The following is a 16,467-nucleotide window of genomic DNA, read 5'->3' as shown; positions in this document are numbered from 1 at the left end:
CATCAAAGTACCAACATATACAGTATAATCAATTATCTTTCAATAGAAAAGTAGAAAGAAGCATGAAATTACTCCTTTTCTTCCAATTTACCAAATGAAACTCCTTTCCTATATTGCAAACGAATAGTAGTTAAAAGTTAAAACGCGTTATGAAGTTGTTTCATGTGCCCTGCAGTTAATAATTCCGATTGAAACATCGCTCACACATCGAGGATTAAACGCTTTTTTTGCGTTATTTGCACACCCTTCGGAATTGAAATCATTATCGCGAAACCGACACTGAAACACTTTTTTTCTCAGTTAGTTATTATGAATGCGTTTCATGTGCTTTTTACGAGTCCATCTCTGCGTGAAACATTTCTCGCACGTCGGACATTTATACGGTTTTAAGCCGGTGTGAATTCGCTCGCGTTGTTTGCAATCTGCAGGAGTATTAAACCTTTTATCACAAACTCGACATTTAAACTCTTTTTCATTGATATGAACGCGTTTCATGTGCGTATTACGATTTGATGTCCGCGCAAAACGTTTTCTTCGCACATCGAACATTTAAACGGTTTTTCGCCGGTGTGAATTCGCTCATGTATTTTAACTTCGGCACGAAATTTATACCTTTTATCGCAAAACTGACATTTGAATCGTTCTTTGTTGGTATGAATGCGTTCCAGATATTATCATAAGTCTTACACCTTATACATCACTCCAGTAACAGATGAACACATATTGCTACCGTCAAAAACGCCTCGTCAATTTCACTTGTCTTTATAGATAAGCATTCTAAGGAAAAACTTCCATAAGTCCAAAACTGAGAACATTATGCTCTGTGCAATGAGTTAAATGTGGAGCAATAAACTTAACTTTAACAAAACCTTGAAGAAAATAGACATATTACTCACTAATTCTGTATTTAGTCCCAACATGAGCAATTAACTAAATAATCTTTGAATAGAAAAAAGTACTTATGAAATTACTCTTCGCACATCGGATATTTAAAAGGTTTTTTCGCTCGTGCCAATCACACAACCTTCGAAATTAGAATCATTACCGCGTAACTGATGATTGAACACTTTTTACTCAGTTAATAGTTATGAGCGCGGTTTATGTGCTTGTTGAGATAAGATTTCAGCCTGAAACATTTCTCACACGTCGGACATTTGAAAGATTTTGCGCCGGCGTGTGTTCGTTCGTGTTGTTTGCAATCTGAAGATATATTAAATCTTTTATCGCAAAACCGACATTTCAGCGGTTTTTCATTGATATGAACGCGTTTCATGTGCCGGTTATAGTTCGATTTCATCGCAAAACGCAGCTCGCACGTCGGACATTTAAACGGTTTTTCGCCGGTGTGAATTCGCTCGTGTATTTTAACTTCTGCACGAAATTTAAACCTTTTATCGCAAAACTGACATTTGAATCGTCCTTTGTTGGTATGAATGCGTATCATGTGTTTATCACACTGTACTTCCGTCAGGAAACATTTCTCGCACGTCGGACATTTAAACGGTTTTTCGCCGGTGTGAATTCGCTCGTGCCGATTTAAATATTCCGCTTTCAAAAATCGCTGTCCACAAATACTGCACGCGTATTTTCGACGCTTATCCCGATCTGTGTTTTCCACGGCAACAAGGGACGCCTTCCGCGACAAATTCTGCTCATTTCCGATTTGACTGTAAGTGTCCATATCGATATGCCGCGCCGGTCCGATCACAAAACCTGCAAATAGCCATCAGAATCCAGACTTTAGTTCGTCATTTCATGATTAGAGCAGGTATGCATAACGGTAACCTGTTCAAGACGCAGGACGAAACTGAGTTACTGTCAGTTCTGATACGGAACAACAAAGATAACACTAAAAGGGAAAATCAAGTTTTTCGCGATATTATCATAAGTCTTATATCTTTTACATCACTTCAGTAACAGATGAACACATATTGCTACCGTCAAAAACGCCTCGTCAATTTCACTTGTCTTTATAGAAAAGCCTTCTAAGGAAAAAGGTCCAAAACTGAAATACCAACAATACTTTCGAATTCATCAGGAAACTACGAATAATTACTCTAAAATTCTGTATTCAGTCCCAATATAAACAATAAACTGAATCATCCTTCACCAAAAGAAACTCCTTTTTCTCTATATTCAGACGAACGTGTTGTGAACACGTTTCAGGTGATTTTTACAGTGATATTTCCGACTGAAACGTTGCTCGCACATCGGACATTTAAACGGTTTTTCACCGGTGTGAATTCGTTTGTGGCGATTTAGATCTCCCGCTTTCGAAAACCGCTTTCCGCAGAAACTGCACGCGTGTTTTCGACGCTTATCCAGATCTACGGTTTCCGGGGCAAATGACGTCGCCATCGCCGACAAGTTCTGCCCACTTCCGTAGTAACGGTAAGCGTCCATTCCGAGATGCCACGCCGGTCCGATCTCAAAACCTGCAAATAGCCATCAGAATCCGGATTTTAGTTTTCATTTTATGATTACAAAATAGAGCAGGTACCCGGTATGTGTGTGACCTGTTCAAGGATAGGAAGAACTCAAGTCAGTCAGTATTCATACATTTTAGATAAATTACAACGTGTTTAAAATTCTGCAGCCCGGATCCGGACTCGAAACTCAAAATTTTGTCGCATAACACCGATTCTACACGATCTGCATTGGCTTCCAATCAAATACCGCATCCAATCTAAAATCTTGATCCTTACTTATAAATCCTTGAATGGTCAGGCCCCACAATATTTGAAATCATTAGTGCAATACAAGGCATCCTCTAGAGTGTTAAGATCAAACAGTCAATCACTTCTAGTCATCCCTCGTGTCAATCTAGTCTCTGCGGGTCACAGGGCCATTTCTTACTCCGCCCCACTACTTTGGAACTCCTTACCAGATGCAAGTAAATCTAGTCCTTCTACTGATGTTTTTAAATCGCAACTTAAAACCCATTTGTTCACTAAAGCTTTTAACTAATGATGTAAATTGTTTTTTCTATCTTTATGTTTAAATTGTGTCTTTATATTGTAAAGCCAATGAGCATATTTTATATGGATTTTAGGCTCAATAAATTATTATTATTATTATTATTAATTATTATTATTATTATTCTTGATGGAGAACGACATAAACAAACACGAAGCAAATATTGGTTATCAGTCTTATCAAAAGTCTTATCAGTCTTTTAGTGAATTTTTGGTCTTATTTATTCAACTAGTTTTAATATATGAACAAATTGATGCCGACGAAGAGTGACACGGTGAGTTTTACTCATCTTTGTAGAATCATTCCAGAAGGAACAACTTCAAAAAAGACCAAAACTCAATTATCTGCATATGAAAAATAAGTCGGATATTCTCTCAAACTTCATTTTAGCAAATTGAACCCCGTTTTAATAGTTAAGCATTATGAACATCTTTTTGTCGTATAGAAATACGACAGTTCATGACGCGTCAATGTTATGAACGCATGCCGCTTAAGGTGTTATATCAGCATGAAATATTTCTCGCACATCAGACTTATAAACCCTTTTAATTCGCTTGTGTTCCTTTAAATTGTAGAGAGTTTTCATTCGTTTATCGCAGAACTGACATTCACAGGTCGTTCATCGGTATGTACAAGTTGTACATGCACTGTACAGGATCCTTTCTGACTGAAACGCAGATCGCACATCGGACATTTAAACGGTTTTTCGCCGGTGTGAATTCGCTCGTGTCGCTTCAAATTGTGGAGGGTTTTCATCCGTTTATCGCAAAACCGACATTCAAACGGTCGTTCATCGGTATGAAACCATCTCATGTGCTGATTGCGGTGTGATATCTGTGTGAAACGTTCCTCACACATCGGACATTCGAACGGTTTTCCGTCGGTGTGCGTTCGCTCGTGTTGTTTAACTCCTTGCGAAGAATCAAACCCTTTGTTGCAAAACTGACATTTAAACTGTTTTTCACTGATATGATCCTCTTGCACGTGCGTATCCCGCTGTCCTGTCTCGGCAAAACATTTCTCGCACGTCAGACATTTATACAGTTTTTCGCCGGTGTGAATTCGCTTGTGCCGAGATAAATCTCCGGTCGAAGAAAAATGCTTTCCACAAAAACTGCACGCGTGTTTTCGACGCTTATCCTTATCAGCGGTTTCCTTGGCAACAGGCGTTGCGGTACCCGACAAATTCAGCTCATTTCCGATCTGACTGTAAGCGTCCATTCCGATATGCCACACCGGTCCGATCACAAAACCTGCAAATAGCCACCAGAAACCGGACTTTAGATTTTCATTTTAATGATTACAAAATAGTGCAGGTACCCGCCGTGACCTGTTCATGACGCAAGAAGAAACTCAGTCAGTATTCCCGGGTGCGGCGTTTTTCGTGTTGATGTGACAATATTGCGGTCATTAATGAGTTCTGAGTTAAGAATTTACTCAGAGTTAAAACATTGAAAATTAACTAATTCTAACTCACAGTTAACTCTATAGTCACAACTGTGGAACTGGATCCAGCACTCACTAAATGGTACATGACACTACCAGTAACTGTTCATTGTGCTATGCAAGCTAAACTAGTCTGATTCAAACTCCTCCCTTCATGCCATTCAAAGATTCAACTTCTAATACAATAATAATAATAATAATAATATTTCTTTTATTATCTCCTTTTTACGATAAATTTCATACAATTTCATAAACAAAGCAGTGGATGTTTTGTAGAAAGGAGAATCATCATCAGCCATTTTGGAAAATATCTCCCTCTGTGAGGAAATTAGCGAACTAGCCTACCGGTAGATATCCTATGATTAAGGAAGTTCATGACCTATTTTTCTTATTGCTGTAGCGCTGATACGTTAATGTCTCCCTATCAACCGACCAATCCGAGACGGGTATCCTGCTAGTCGAGGATGAAATCATTGCGCGGTTGGTTCGATTTTGAGAACGTCGATACATGCACGGGACATCGTCAGAATGCTGCAAGAGATGTCGATGGAAACCGGCCTTTTCACCGATAACACAAACACAAACGATTCTACACCGGTGTGAATTCGCACTCGTGTTCCTCCTAATGGACACGAGTTCTCATCCGTTCATCGCAAAACCGACATTCAAGGTCGTTCATTGTAATGAGCCCGTTTAATGTGCAAGTTACAGGATCCACTCTGACTGAAACGTTGATCGCACGTCGGACATTTAAACGGTTTTTCGCCGGTGTGCACGCGCTCGTGTCGATCGCAATCAGCGGTAGTATTAAACCTTTTATCGCAAAACTGACATTCAAACGGCCGTTCATCGGTATGAACATATTTGATATGCTGTTTACAATGTGATCTCTGTGCGAAACGTTGGTCGCACATCGAACATTTAAACGGTTTTCCGCTGGTGTGAATTCGCGCGTGTCGTTTAACTCCATGAGCAGAATTAAACCCTTTATCGCAAAACCGACATTTAAACGGTTTTCCATGATCCGCAAGCATGTTCGTATCATGCTGTCCTGTCTCAGCAAAACATCTCTCACAAGTAGGAGAACATTTGCAAGGATTTTCGCCGGTGTGAATTATCTTGTGTCGTTTACGATCAGCCGGAGTATCAAACCTATTATCGCAAAACGGACATTCAAACGGTTTTTCGTTATGAACCTGCTTTACGTGTATGTTGCAGTGTGATTTCACAGTGAAACGTTTCTCGCATATCGGACATTTATGCGGTTTTTCGCCGGTGTGAATTCGCTCGTGCCGATTTAAATTGCTGGTCCATGAAAAACGCTTTCCACAAAAACTACACGCGTGTTTTCGACGCTTATCCTTATCAGCGGTTTCCTGGGCAACTGGAGTTGCCCTCCCCGACAAATTCTGCCCACTTCCAATCTGACTGTAGACGTCGATTCCGATATGCCGCACCGGTCCGATCACAAATCCTGCAAATAGCCATCGGAATGCGAATTTTAATTTCTACGATTGCAAAACTAGAGCCGGGGTTACCTGTTCCGAGACCTTAAAGCCGATTCATGCCCAGTCAGCACTCCATATGCAGAACAACAACATAAAAAGACAAAGCAAAGTATTTAATAACGACGACAAAAACAAGCAAAAAAGAGCAGATGTATGTGTTACCTGCTAAAGGGCGGAAAGAAACCCCCCAACAGTCTTGCAGGTGGAGAACGGCAAAAACAAACGCAAAGCAAATCTTTCGTCTTTCAATCGTATTTATTTAACATAAATCTTTAATCTTATACACTGGTAACACAAACACATTGCTACTGACAAAATGCACGATCAGTAAAACTTATCTTAACCGAATAAAGAATAAAATAAGAATAGACCACTTAATGAGTCTACACGCGGAGACATTTCTCACAAAGTTCGTATCATCAAGCTGTACTCAGTACCATCTTTAACAATTTACTCAATTACCAACTTTTTCGATATCGAAAACCAGCATCTAAATATTCAATTCATTCTGGTTGACCTTATGAACGTGTTTCATGTGTGTTTTACGGTGCCCTTTCAGCTTGAAACGTCGCTTGCATATCGGACACTTGAACGGTTTTTCGCCCGTATGAATTCGCATGTGTCGATTCAAATCTCCGGTCAACAGAAAATGTTTCGCGCACGTCGGACATTCGAATGGTTTTTCGCCAGTGTGAATTCGCTCGTGGCGCTTCAAATTGCTGGTATATCGAAAATGCTTTCCACAAAAACTGCACACGTGCTTTCGACGCTTATCCTTATCAGCAGTTTCCCGGGCAACTGGCGTTGCCCTCCCCGACAAATTCTGCCCAATTCCGATCTGACTGTAGGCGTCGATTCCGATATGCCGCGGCGGTCCGATCACAAATCCTGCAAATAGCCATCGGAATGCGAATTTTATTTTCTACGATTGCAAAACTAGAGCCGGGGTTACCTATTCAGAGACCTTAAAGTCGATTCATGCCCAGTCAGCACTCCATATGCAGAACAACAACATAAAAAGACAAAGCAAAGTATTTAATAACGACGACAAAAACAAGCAAAAAAGAGCAGGGGCCAGTTGCTCAAAGGTTGGTTAATGATAACAAGTCGTTAAATACCATAGTAACAATGAAATTTCAATTGTCACCATATCAACTATCCACTGGTTAACTCTAACCAACTTTTGAGCAACCGGCCCCAGATGCATGTGTAACCTGCTAAAGGGCGGAAAGAAACCCCCGACAGTCTTGCAGGTGGAGAATGGCAAAAACAAACGCAAAGCAAATCTTTTGTGTTTTAATCGTATTTATTTAACACAAGGCTTTACTGGTAACACATAAACACATTGCTACTGACAAAATGCACGGCCCTTACCGAAAGGCGCTCTTAAGAACAAGACATCCCGACCACTAAACAAGTCTATACGCGGAAACATTTCTCGCAAACTTCGAATCAACAAGCAGTACTCGGTACCATCTTCACTTTTTTGGATATTAAAAACCTTAAAAATTCAATTTGTTCTGTTCAATGTTATGAACGCGTTTCATGTGTGTTTTAAGGTGCCCCTTCAGCTTGAAACGACGCTTGCATATCGGACAATTAAACGGTTTTTCGCCGGTGTGAATTCGCTTGTGTCGATTCAAATCGCCGGTCGACAGAAAACGTTTTTCGCAAAAACCGCACTCGTGTCTACGGCGTACGTCGTTATTAACCATTTCGCGCGCGACCGTCATCGACATTCTCGGTGCCGCCCGCCCATTTCCGATCCGACGGTAGGCGTCAATTCCGAGGTGCCACGCCGGTCCGATCATAAAACCTGCAAATAGCCATCAGAATCGGCATTTTAATTTTCCTCATACAGAATCGATTATCCCAATTTACATGCAGCGTTCTAGTCAGAAATAAACTCCGTCACTACGACCACCTGTATTCAGCTTTGAGGACAGCGAGACTCGGCGAAAAAGTACAAGACAATCTTACAATTCAGTTAAATATATTTTTATTTAGTCATACCAAGTCTAATTATTGTAAATATTCATAATTGTAAGTTATGACATTTCGCAATCGGGAGAATCTGCAACATCGAATCATGCATTCCACGGTTCGAAACGTTTCAAGATTCTACCCGGGCTTAATTCTCATAACAAATACAGTAACAGAATTGCGAATTAAACATAATACACAAACATCTAGACAAATTTCTATAGAATTCATTTCCAAATCAACTCAACTAGAATAAAAATAAACATGTTTTGACACACTACAAGACATGAATCAATAATTTATTAAAATGTTAACGTTGCTTACTCCTGCTGTACGAGGGTGGAACGTCTCTTTAATTCAATCTGGTTCAATTTTACCGAAACCGTGAACTTTTTCGACGTGCGTTTTCAGGTGAAATTTATGAGAGAACAATCTGTTACAGATGGGACACGCGAACGGACGTTCACCGGTATGTACGCGCTCGTGACGAACCAAACCCGACGGTTTCAAAAACCGTTTATTACAAATCCGACACCGATGTTTATTTTTATTCAACGGGTTCTTCGAACAATAGTCCGGACCGGCCGTGCGCGAATCGCGTGAACGCGCCGCATGGTCCTTAAAACGCGGCGGAGTCATCGTCGGAGTTACCGGTAACCATAGCGCAGTCGTAGCAACCGTCGCCATTGTCACGTCGTCGAACGGTTCCCATGGCAATAGAGGTGGCACAGCGATTCGGCTACCTGCAAAAAGCCATGAGAACCGTTGTTATAATTTCAGTAATGACTAATAGATGGCGTCCGAGTCTCACAACGATCAATCTTTATCTTTCAGCGAGAATAATTTTGTCATTGTGGAATCAGTCCGCTAGTTTATGGAATCAGTCTGCTAGTTTATGGAATCAGTCCGCTAGTTTATGGAATCAGTCTGCTAGTTTATGGAATCAGTCTGCTAGTTTGTAAAATCAGTCAGCTAGTTTATGGAATCAGTCCGCTAGTTTCCGAGTTCCTGAATCGCGAATGTTTCCATGTTGAAGTTATGAAGCCGTTCCAGGTGACGTTTACGATGAGATTTCTGCGTGAATCTCAAATCGCACATCGGACATTTAAACGGACGTTCACCGGTATGAACGCGTTCGTGTCGCGCTAAATCAATAAATCCTTTGAACGGTTTCCCGCAAAATTGGCATGTGAATTTCATGAATTTGCCACCAGGTGGGGCTCCTGTTGTAATACTGGATGCAGAGGGATATTTCCCTGATCCGTTGATGTTGGTTTTTCGTCGTGATGCGGTATTTTTACGACTGACGTTCGGCCGCCTAGTTCGCGAAGGCATCGGTTCCCATGGCAATGATGGCTCATCTGAGAAAGCGCCACCTGCAAAGAGCCACGAGAACCGATGACATGCATGCGTTTAGATAACGAGGGCGGAAAAATGTCTAACGGTCACGAACAGAGGTGGCGTGACTCATCATGTGGCTCGAATCCGAAGTATCAGTACAAGAATCCTCTGAAAATATCCCCATCAACTAGACCAGAAAATTGCAGCAGATCAATTAGGTATCAGGATAGCGAGGTTATAATACAGTGTAAAAGGGTCGCCTGAAAAAAAAGCATTTGCCGACCCAGTTCCACTGCAGGACTCATGATCAAAATGCCGCGTCTGATATTGAGTCATTGAGTGGAACCAGCTCGGTTTAATTATCGCCAACTATTGAGTTAAATCAAACCACGGACAACTCGCTGTAAATCTAATCCTACAATACAAAGCATTTCTATGCAGGAAATGGTTTGAAACTGAATGCCAAACTTCAATTTCAATACCATTCCAAGCCAGGGCCCAGGGACAACATGCCACCTGGTGAAATACCGGACAATCTGACGATTTCAATGCCCCCCCCCCCCCCCCGGCGAAAGTCTTCAAGCACAGAGGAGAATTGAAACATTTGTCATGAGCTACAATCTTGCAATTAACTGTGGGACAAATTGAATCTATTTCAATACAATACATTGAACTCCTCATTGTGGGGAAAAACTGGATGATCCGATTTTAAGGGGGTTGCAATCTTCAGGATTTCCCATGAAAACTTTAACGCGCAATAGCGCAGATTTTGCAACAACCGACACGGGGCCACAAGTTAATCATTTCCATTCTGTTCGGGTCAATTTTTAGGCTACGAACCGTCAATCGAGGAGAGTATACATCGAAGTAGAACTTCAAAACTTCAAAATCAAACCCGATTCTGTTTAGAGAGACATGGATGAAAAGTAAATGCAAATATCAGCTGGTGCTTCGCCCAAAGTGGGCCAAAATTAGGAAGTGCAAATTTCATGCATAAAATGTCTGAAGAGGCAACTACAATTGTTTACAACGGAATTTCTATTAGAACAAAAGAACTGAGTAACTGTTAGCCAATTTTCTCCTGATCTCATAAATCAATGATTGGTTTAGAATCGTAGACCTCATTCGTGCTGCATGGGACGAGCTCAAGAATACAGTTCCGCAATCAAAAAACTCGCTGTTTAATATTCGTCAGTTATTTTTACTTCTAAAACCAAAAGCAAATTCAAATCTCTTATTTTCTTATCGTCCAAAACCCAAACAACCTTCGAAATTCAATGCTCATGGCAAAACTGAACTGACATCAAGACGATTTTTACACTAGCTTTTTGGATGCGCAAAATCTGGTGTTTGAAACTCGACCCTGTATAGATAGGATAGATAAAATTGCAGTTAACACCTACCTGACTGATCAAAAGCTCCACTTGTTCCCGGTTGTGGATCATGTTGTTGTTGTTGTATGATCTGTTGAGTTGAATAATCTTCATCATCGTCGCTTCCTGAGGATATTTCAACCGGTTCTATTTTTATCGGTTCATTTTTAACACGTACGTTTTCTTCGTAACCTTGGTGATGATGAGATTGTTGGACCGGAAGCGTATTGATATCAGCGGTATTTGTATCAGTTAATTGGTCGCTGTATTTTAGTTCAATGTTTTCACCACCAATGGCGCTACTAGATATTTCTAATTGTCCGAAGGATGGAGCCGAACTCACTATCGATTCTAATTGTTCTAATGCGTTATCGCAGCTGGAGATCGCCGGGGGCGGGGGTGTCGATAATCCACTTTCACTCGGCTGTTCAACGTTAGTTTCATTTTTATATGCCGATGATGCATCAACGTTTGAATCATCAGGAATCATAGAATCGTCCGATTCCTCCTCCGCATTTTTAATACTTTCTAAAGTTGATTCGATTTCGGAGTTCAATAAAATTTCACATCCAGACGCATCTAGAACTGAGAAATTGACGGTTTCCGCCGACGCCGAGCTGACCGGAGCTGTTGCCATCGACGACACAACATTCTCAGATTCATTCAATTGTTGCTGCGATACATCTGTAACTGATGGTTTCAAGTCTATTCCTGATTGTAACGATATTCTTGGCGATTCACCACCAGGTGGAGCTGGTTTAACGGGTGTTGTCTGTGTACTTGAACGTGGTGGCGTCCTCTGTTGTTGAAACTGAGAATCAAGATGGCGAAAACTATTAGCTGGTGATATTTGACGGACTCCGGATTGACTTTCCATATTTGCAGAAGGAATGTTCAAAGCCGGTGAAACATGACGAGGAGGTAGACCTCGTCCTCTTCCTCTTCCGCGACCTCCTCGATTGGGCGTCATTCTCTGTTGAGCTGGTAACAGACCGATCGGTTGCTGCCCGACAGTCGTCATTGTTTGCGATTGTTGAACTCGTTGCTGCGGTAACGTCCCCTGTGCAGCTGCACTTCCTCTCCGACGTTTCACAGCTTTTAAAACATTCTGAGCGACGGTTCTCGTTCTGCTTTGAACTTCAAATCGTCTTTTTTGTCCAGTTTTTGATTGATTTGTTCCGATGTACATAACACCTCCATCTCCGGACATTTGATTCATTTGTCCTCTTCTCTGATCTGAATACATAAAGTTATATATTTACAGTGACCTTACAAAAATTTGGATAACCCACCTCAATCCATTACTTTTCCAAAAGTCTCAGTTGAATAACTACTATCTCTTCTCTTAGTAAATATAAGATTTAGCCAATTTTAACCGCTACAATCTTTTGCATGTCTTTTCCCATGAATTGATTACTGCCACCTGATGAAATATTCCAATACCCCATTTTTCTATTTCTAAATCAATATTCATAAGGAATTCTTTAAGATTTAGCAAATCTAACTTGTATTCAAGGCCCAAAATCGATGAATTTGAGGATAGAGTTTTTAAAGACGAACCTTTAGTTCGACGTCGAGACATCCATCTAAACCAGGTATTATCATCAGCATCAATAACTAATTCATCTAACCAATCCAAGTGTCGACGCAGACAACTTTTAAATACATCCTCGCGTACGTGCACCTCAACACCATCCAACAGCAACATTTTAACGTCACTTCTCTATCTATCTAACTTCTGAAAATTGAAGAAATTTAGTTTAGTCTTTGGAAGTAAAAAAATCCCTTTTGCACATACAAATCCTAACTGTAAGAGTTAATATCCCTAATTCTAGAACAACAACAAAATCATCATTCCGGTAGCTGTTATCAAAGACCACTTAAAATCGTTTTCCAAAATTAATCATTTTTGGAAGCGATACAGTTAAAAGATCAAGTAGCGCTTAAATAGTGATTGTGTTCACAGGCACTTGAATATGGGCTTTGACCTTGTTGGTGTTAAAAATGATAAAATTAATCGTAATCTACGATAAAAACAACAACGGGGTTGCCATCTTAATTATCCATGATGCAACTGTTTTACCCATGATCCAATGCGCACCCCTCGTCTAACTATGCTATACAGAAAGGCTGGAAACGCTCCTATCTCCGTAATGCTTAAATCTAACCGCAAATATCGGAACAGATGACGTCACTGCAATCCTGAAGAGGCATCGGGAATTTTCAAAAATCAATTTTATTGCCAGTTAAAATCTTTAATGGGGCTAAAACAGTGTCAATGTTTCCAAAAAAGACATCTACAATTAAAATTATGGGCGCTCCTTATATTTCAGGATTAAAATTGACACTTGGAGGGGCGTTACGCTGTGAATTCCCATCAGCGCAAACTCGACCTAAAGCTACATTTACGGACACATCGGCTGCAGTTAGACCGAAAAACCAACCAGCTTTATACTTACAAGAGGGAAGAAAAACTGGTAAAATTCAAAAAAATTTGGCAAGATATCGTCGGTTTAGGATATTTCAGATCTCTGTTTCACCTTTTTGGAGCTAGGTATTTTTCCAATAACCAAGCGTTGATCGATTGTGCTGCGCTCTATATTCGATATGCTGTACTAATCAAGGGTTAATGTTCCGTTTAAAAGCGAGAAAATGCCTCAAGAGGGTGAGAGAAGGGTCCAGCAGAGGGTTAGGATTAGGATTATATAGGGTTAGGGTTAGCTTTATATTTGTAGTTTAAATTTACCACCGGGTTTGTGAGTCCATGGACGGTAATCTAGTGGTATAGATGCTGCGCTAGCAATCTGCTAACCCGGGTTCGAATCTCGGTCTATATTCGCTCAATTTTCTCTCGATCTTCTACCAAATTCTCAAATTTTCTTAGTCACACAACTCAGTGCGCATGCGTAGTATTAGATAAGCCAATAAAGGGCTAGAAAACATGGCCCAGAAATCACCGGAAAGGGTAAAGCTGAGAGATCTGAAATATCCCCGACCGATATCGTCACTTCCTGTTCCTTTGTAATGCGGGGAGAACAAATTGCCATTGGGGTCAACAATTGCAAGTATAGAACATCGTTTCATTTACAAATCATGCAGAGAAAATAGGTTTGAACGAGTTCCCCTTATAGTGACAACACTGACGTACCGATTACGAGCTGTATTCGTCAATTCAAAAGCTTAATTAAGCGTGAAAACGGCGTTGAACCGAGGCAGCCCCGTTCGCTTCCTTGCTTGCTCCTTTCACAGCAGGCCTCTCAGAACGGGCACCAGTCTTTGTAGATGGCGCCAACGTCCGGTAGAGCACAGTCGATTCAACTCAAATAATCTTTATTCTTTCAGGTATTCTAGTACATCGTCACTGAGATTCAATGTTTTATGACCTTTTAAGATTTGAATTGAAAATAAATGTACTTGAATCTTAATATTTTCACCCTCCAGGGACCGAACATGTCATGGCACTTCGATTTACATTTCGATGAGTTTCAAGATGCGGGATTCCACCGCAATTAGGAACCAAACGTCCCACGATCCCAGTATCTCTTTACACAGGGGATTTATTGGAACCGAACGCCCCGTGATCCCAGCATCTCTCTACAGGGGACTATTAGGAACCGAACGCCCCAGCCTTACAAATATATATTCTCAAAACAACTGGACTGGAATGTCTGTATGTAGGTCTGCTGCATTGCCGGAGTGCCACTTTGTCGGGAGTGTCGGATTGCCGGTGTCGGGAGTGTCAGAATGTCGGGAGTGCCAGTGTGTCAGATTGCCGGTATGTCGGGAGTGCCGGTGTGTCAGATTGCCGGTATGTCGGATTGTCGTATGTCAGGAATGTTAAGATTGGCAGATCTTTGCTTAGCATTGTGCGTATTGATACGTAACGTAAAAAGGCCATTGGACTACTTTTCCATATTTTATACTTGAGCCGAAAATCCTTGATCAGCCCCTGCGCCGCCCTCCGATTTGTCGAGCCATTTAACTCTTCCTCAGCACTGATACAACTTATACAGACTTCTACAGATAACTGTTGGATGTGTTAAGTCAGAAACCAGCCTGATGTAGTACAGGGTTCATAGCGGTCGTTGGAAAATGGGAAGAGGAAATTTATCCAGATGACACTACCCCGGTATATGGCATGGCATGAAAACTTTTTAGATACGTGTAAAACTAATTTTCGATATTCGAAATACTTTGAAAACATTCGATTTTTAACTTGATAATCGAACGACGAGTAGAATTATTATCATTATTATTATTATTATCATTATCAACAAGCAAAGACGATCCATATCAAATTACATCGAAGCTCGAGTTAGGGTCCATGTTATGAGTGCGTTTCATGCGCTCTTTACACGTGAATTTCTGCCTAAAACGTAATTCCTACATCGGATATTCAAACGTTTTTTTCCAGTGTGAATTCGTTCGTGTCGGCGTTTAAAATCCTCGCGACATTTCATCCGTTTATCGTAAAACCGATATTGAAACGGTGGTCATTCGTCGGAATGAACCTGTTTCATGTGCCGCTTACAGTCATGTTTCCGACTGAAACATCGCTCACACGTCGAACATTTAAACGGTTTTTCATTGTTATGAACCAGTTTCATGTGCCGATTACAGTTTCCTTTTTGATTGAAACACAACTCGCACATCGGACATTTAAACGGTTTTTCGCCGGTGTGAATTCGCTCGTGTTGCATCTGATCACGTTGGGTAAAAAATCCTTTACTGCAAAACTGACATTTATGCTGTTGTATTTCGATCGGCAGTTGCTTCATAAATCGACTTCGACCATCGACCTTGCCGGAGGGCAGACGACTCAGTTCAACGGATGGCATCAGTTCAGGCGGCACGTCGTCGTATCCGACACCTACAAAGAGTCATTAGAGAATCCAGTTTTTAATTCACGACGCATCAGCACTTTTTTAACTTCAACATGAGAACCAAAATTTTAGAACTACAGTCTGGACATTCTGAGAAAATCCTGTCAAGATTCAAATTATCAATTGTTGGGGTGGAGAACTCTTGAGCCCATGAATTTGAGCCTAGGCTAAAATAGCTACCATAGATAAATTTGAGACAGCATCACAAGTAGGGAACCTGCAACATGAGTCCAGATTTTAACACTACTCATGAAACTTTACAAAGAAATTATTTCACTGTCAGGGTTCGAAAAAATCAATTGCCAGGCTAAGAGAGGTCAAAGAAGAACCGCAGAAAGGAAATCTGTCACTATCCAGATTTTGGCTGGAAAACCTACTACATGTACTTAGTAAATACACCACAAAACAATTCGGAATACCACAAAACAATTCGGGTTGAGAATCATGTGTGAATTCATCTATTCTTATAATACATAACTAAATACAATTAATACATAACTAAAATTACAAAAACACTGCCACCTAGGACAACTGATTAGTTTCAGCAGAGAATCTTAAGTAAAAAACTCACTGTTCACCATTCAAAACAGAATCCACACCGCTTGTATGCCAGACTTTTTGGAACCTGATAATCAGATAATTTAAGATGGTCATTCAGACCCTACCATTGACTCATAAATATTGATTAAGTTAGGCATCTCCACTATCAGAAATAATCGGGACAAAAGAACAAATGATACAGGTTATCAGCCGATAGATTTGTGTACCCCAGTATAAGGCACAAAAACTTTTTACAACAGAGATACGAACAAAACAATTTGGAATCTTCGTTTGAGACTGCTGAAGACAAATGGTAAACTACGATAAATTTTACTGGCATTTGTTCACTGTAAAATCTAGGGAAAGTTACATACCGGGGTATTGGCCCTGCAACCATAAGTTGTAATTCCTTCCGCG

The 16,467-nt window shown here is 40.7% G+C and overlaps 2 protein-coding genes across 2 annotated transcripts in view; both read right to left on the bottom strand.

Annotated features, from left to right (window-relative positions):
* The window catches only part of LOC141910366 (uncharacterized), an 87,612-nt gene that overhangs the window by 6,402 nt on the left and 64,743 nt on the right, over positions 1 to 16,467 (bottom strand). The window contains exons 7-15 of the mRNA XM_074801099.1: positions 15,139 to 15,501; positions 12,188 to 12,350; positions 10,658 to 11,863; positions 8,981 to 9,289; positions 8,332 to 8,410; positions 7,530 to 7,580; positions 6,513 to 6,685; positions 5,164 to 5,758; positions 3,610 to 4,090 (exon numbers count right to left, since the gene is read on the bottom strand). Of these exons, the coding sequence (XP_074657200.1) occupies positions 3,610 to 4,090; positions 5,164 to 5,758; positions 6,513 to 6,685; positions 7,530 to 7,580; positions 8,332 to 8,410; positions 8,981 to 9,289; positions 10,658 to 11,863; positions 12,188 to 12,350; positions 15,139 to 15,501 (3,420 nt within the window). The remainder of the gene's footprint in view (positions 1 to 3,609; positions 4,091 to 5,163; positions 5,759 to 6,512; positions 6,686 to 7,529; positions 7,581 to 8,331; positions 8,411 to 8,980; positions 9,290 to 10,657; positions 11,864 to 12,187; positions 12,351 to 15,138; positions 15,502 to 16,467) is intronic.
* Positions 504 to 3,265, bottom strand: LOC141909931 (uncharacterized). Its single transcript, XM_074800610.1, has 3 exons — positions 3,262 to 3,265; positions 2,210 to 2,435; positions 504 to 1,574 (listed from the first exon to the last, which is right to left on the bottom strand). Exons 1-3 carry the CDS (start codon positions 3,263 to 3,265, stop codon positions 1,079 to 1,081), a joined length of 726 nt encoding a protein of 241 aa, XP_074656711.1. The 3' UTR covers positions 504 to 1,078.

This window comes from Tubulanus polymorphus, chromosome 8 (assembly GCF_964204645.1).
Source record: "Tubulanus polymorphus chromosome 8, tnTubPoly1.2, whole genome shotgun sequence".
In the NCBI taxonomy this organism is placed as follows: domain Eukaryota; kingdom Metazoa; phylum Nemertea; class Palaeonemertea; order Tubulaniformes; family Tubulanidae; genus Tubulanus; species Tubulanus polymorphus.
This window is presented reverse-complemented; position numbering and strand designations above follow the sequence as displayed.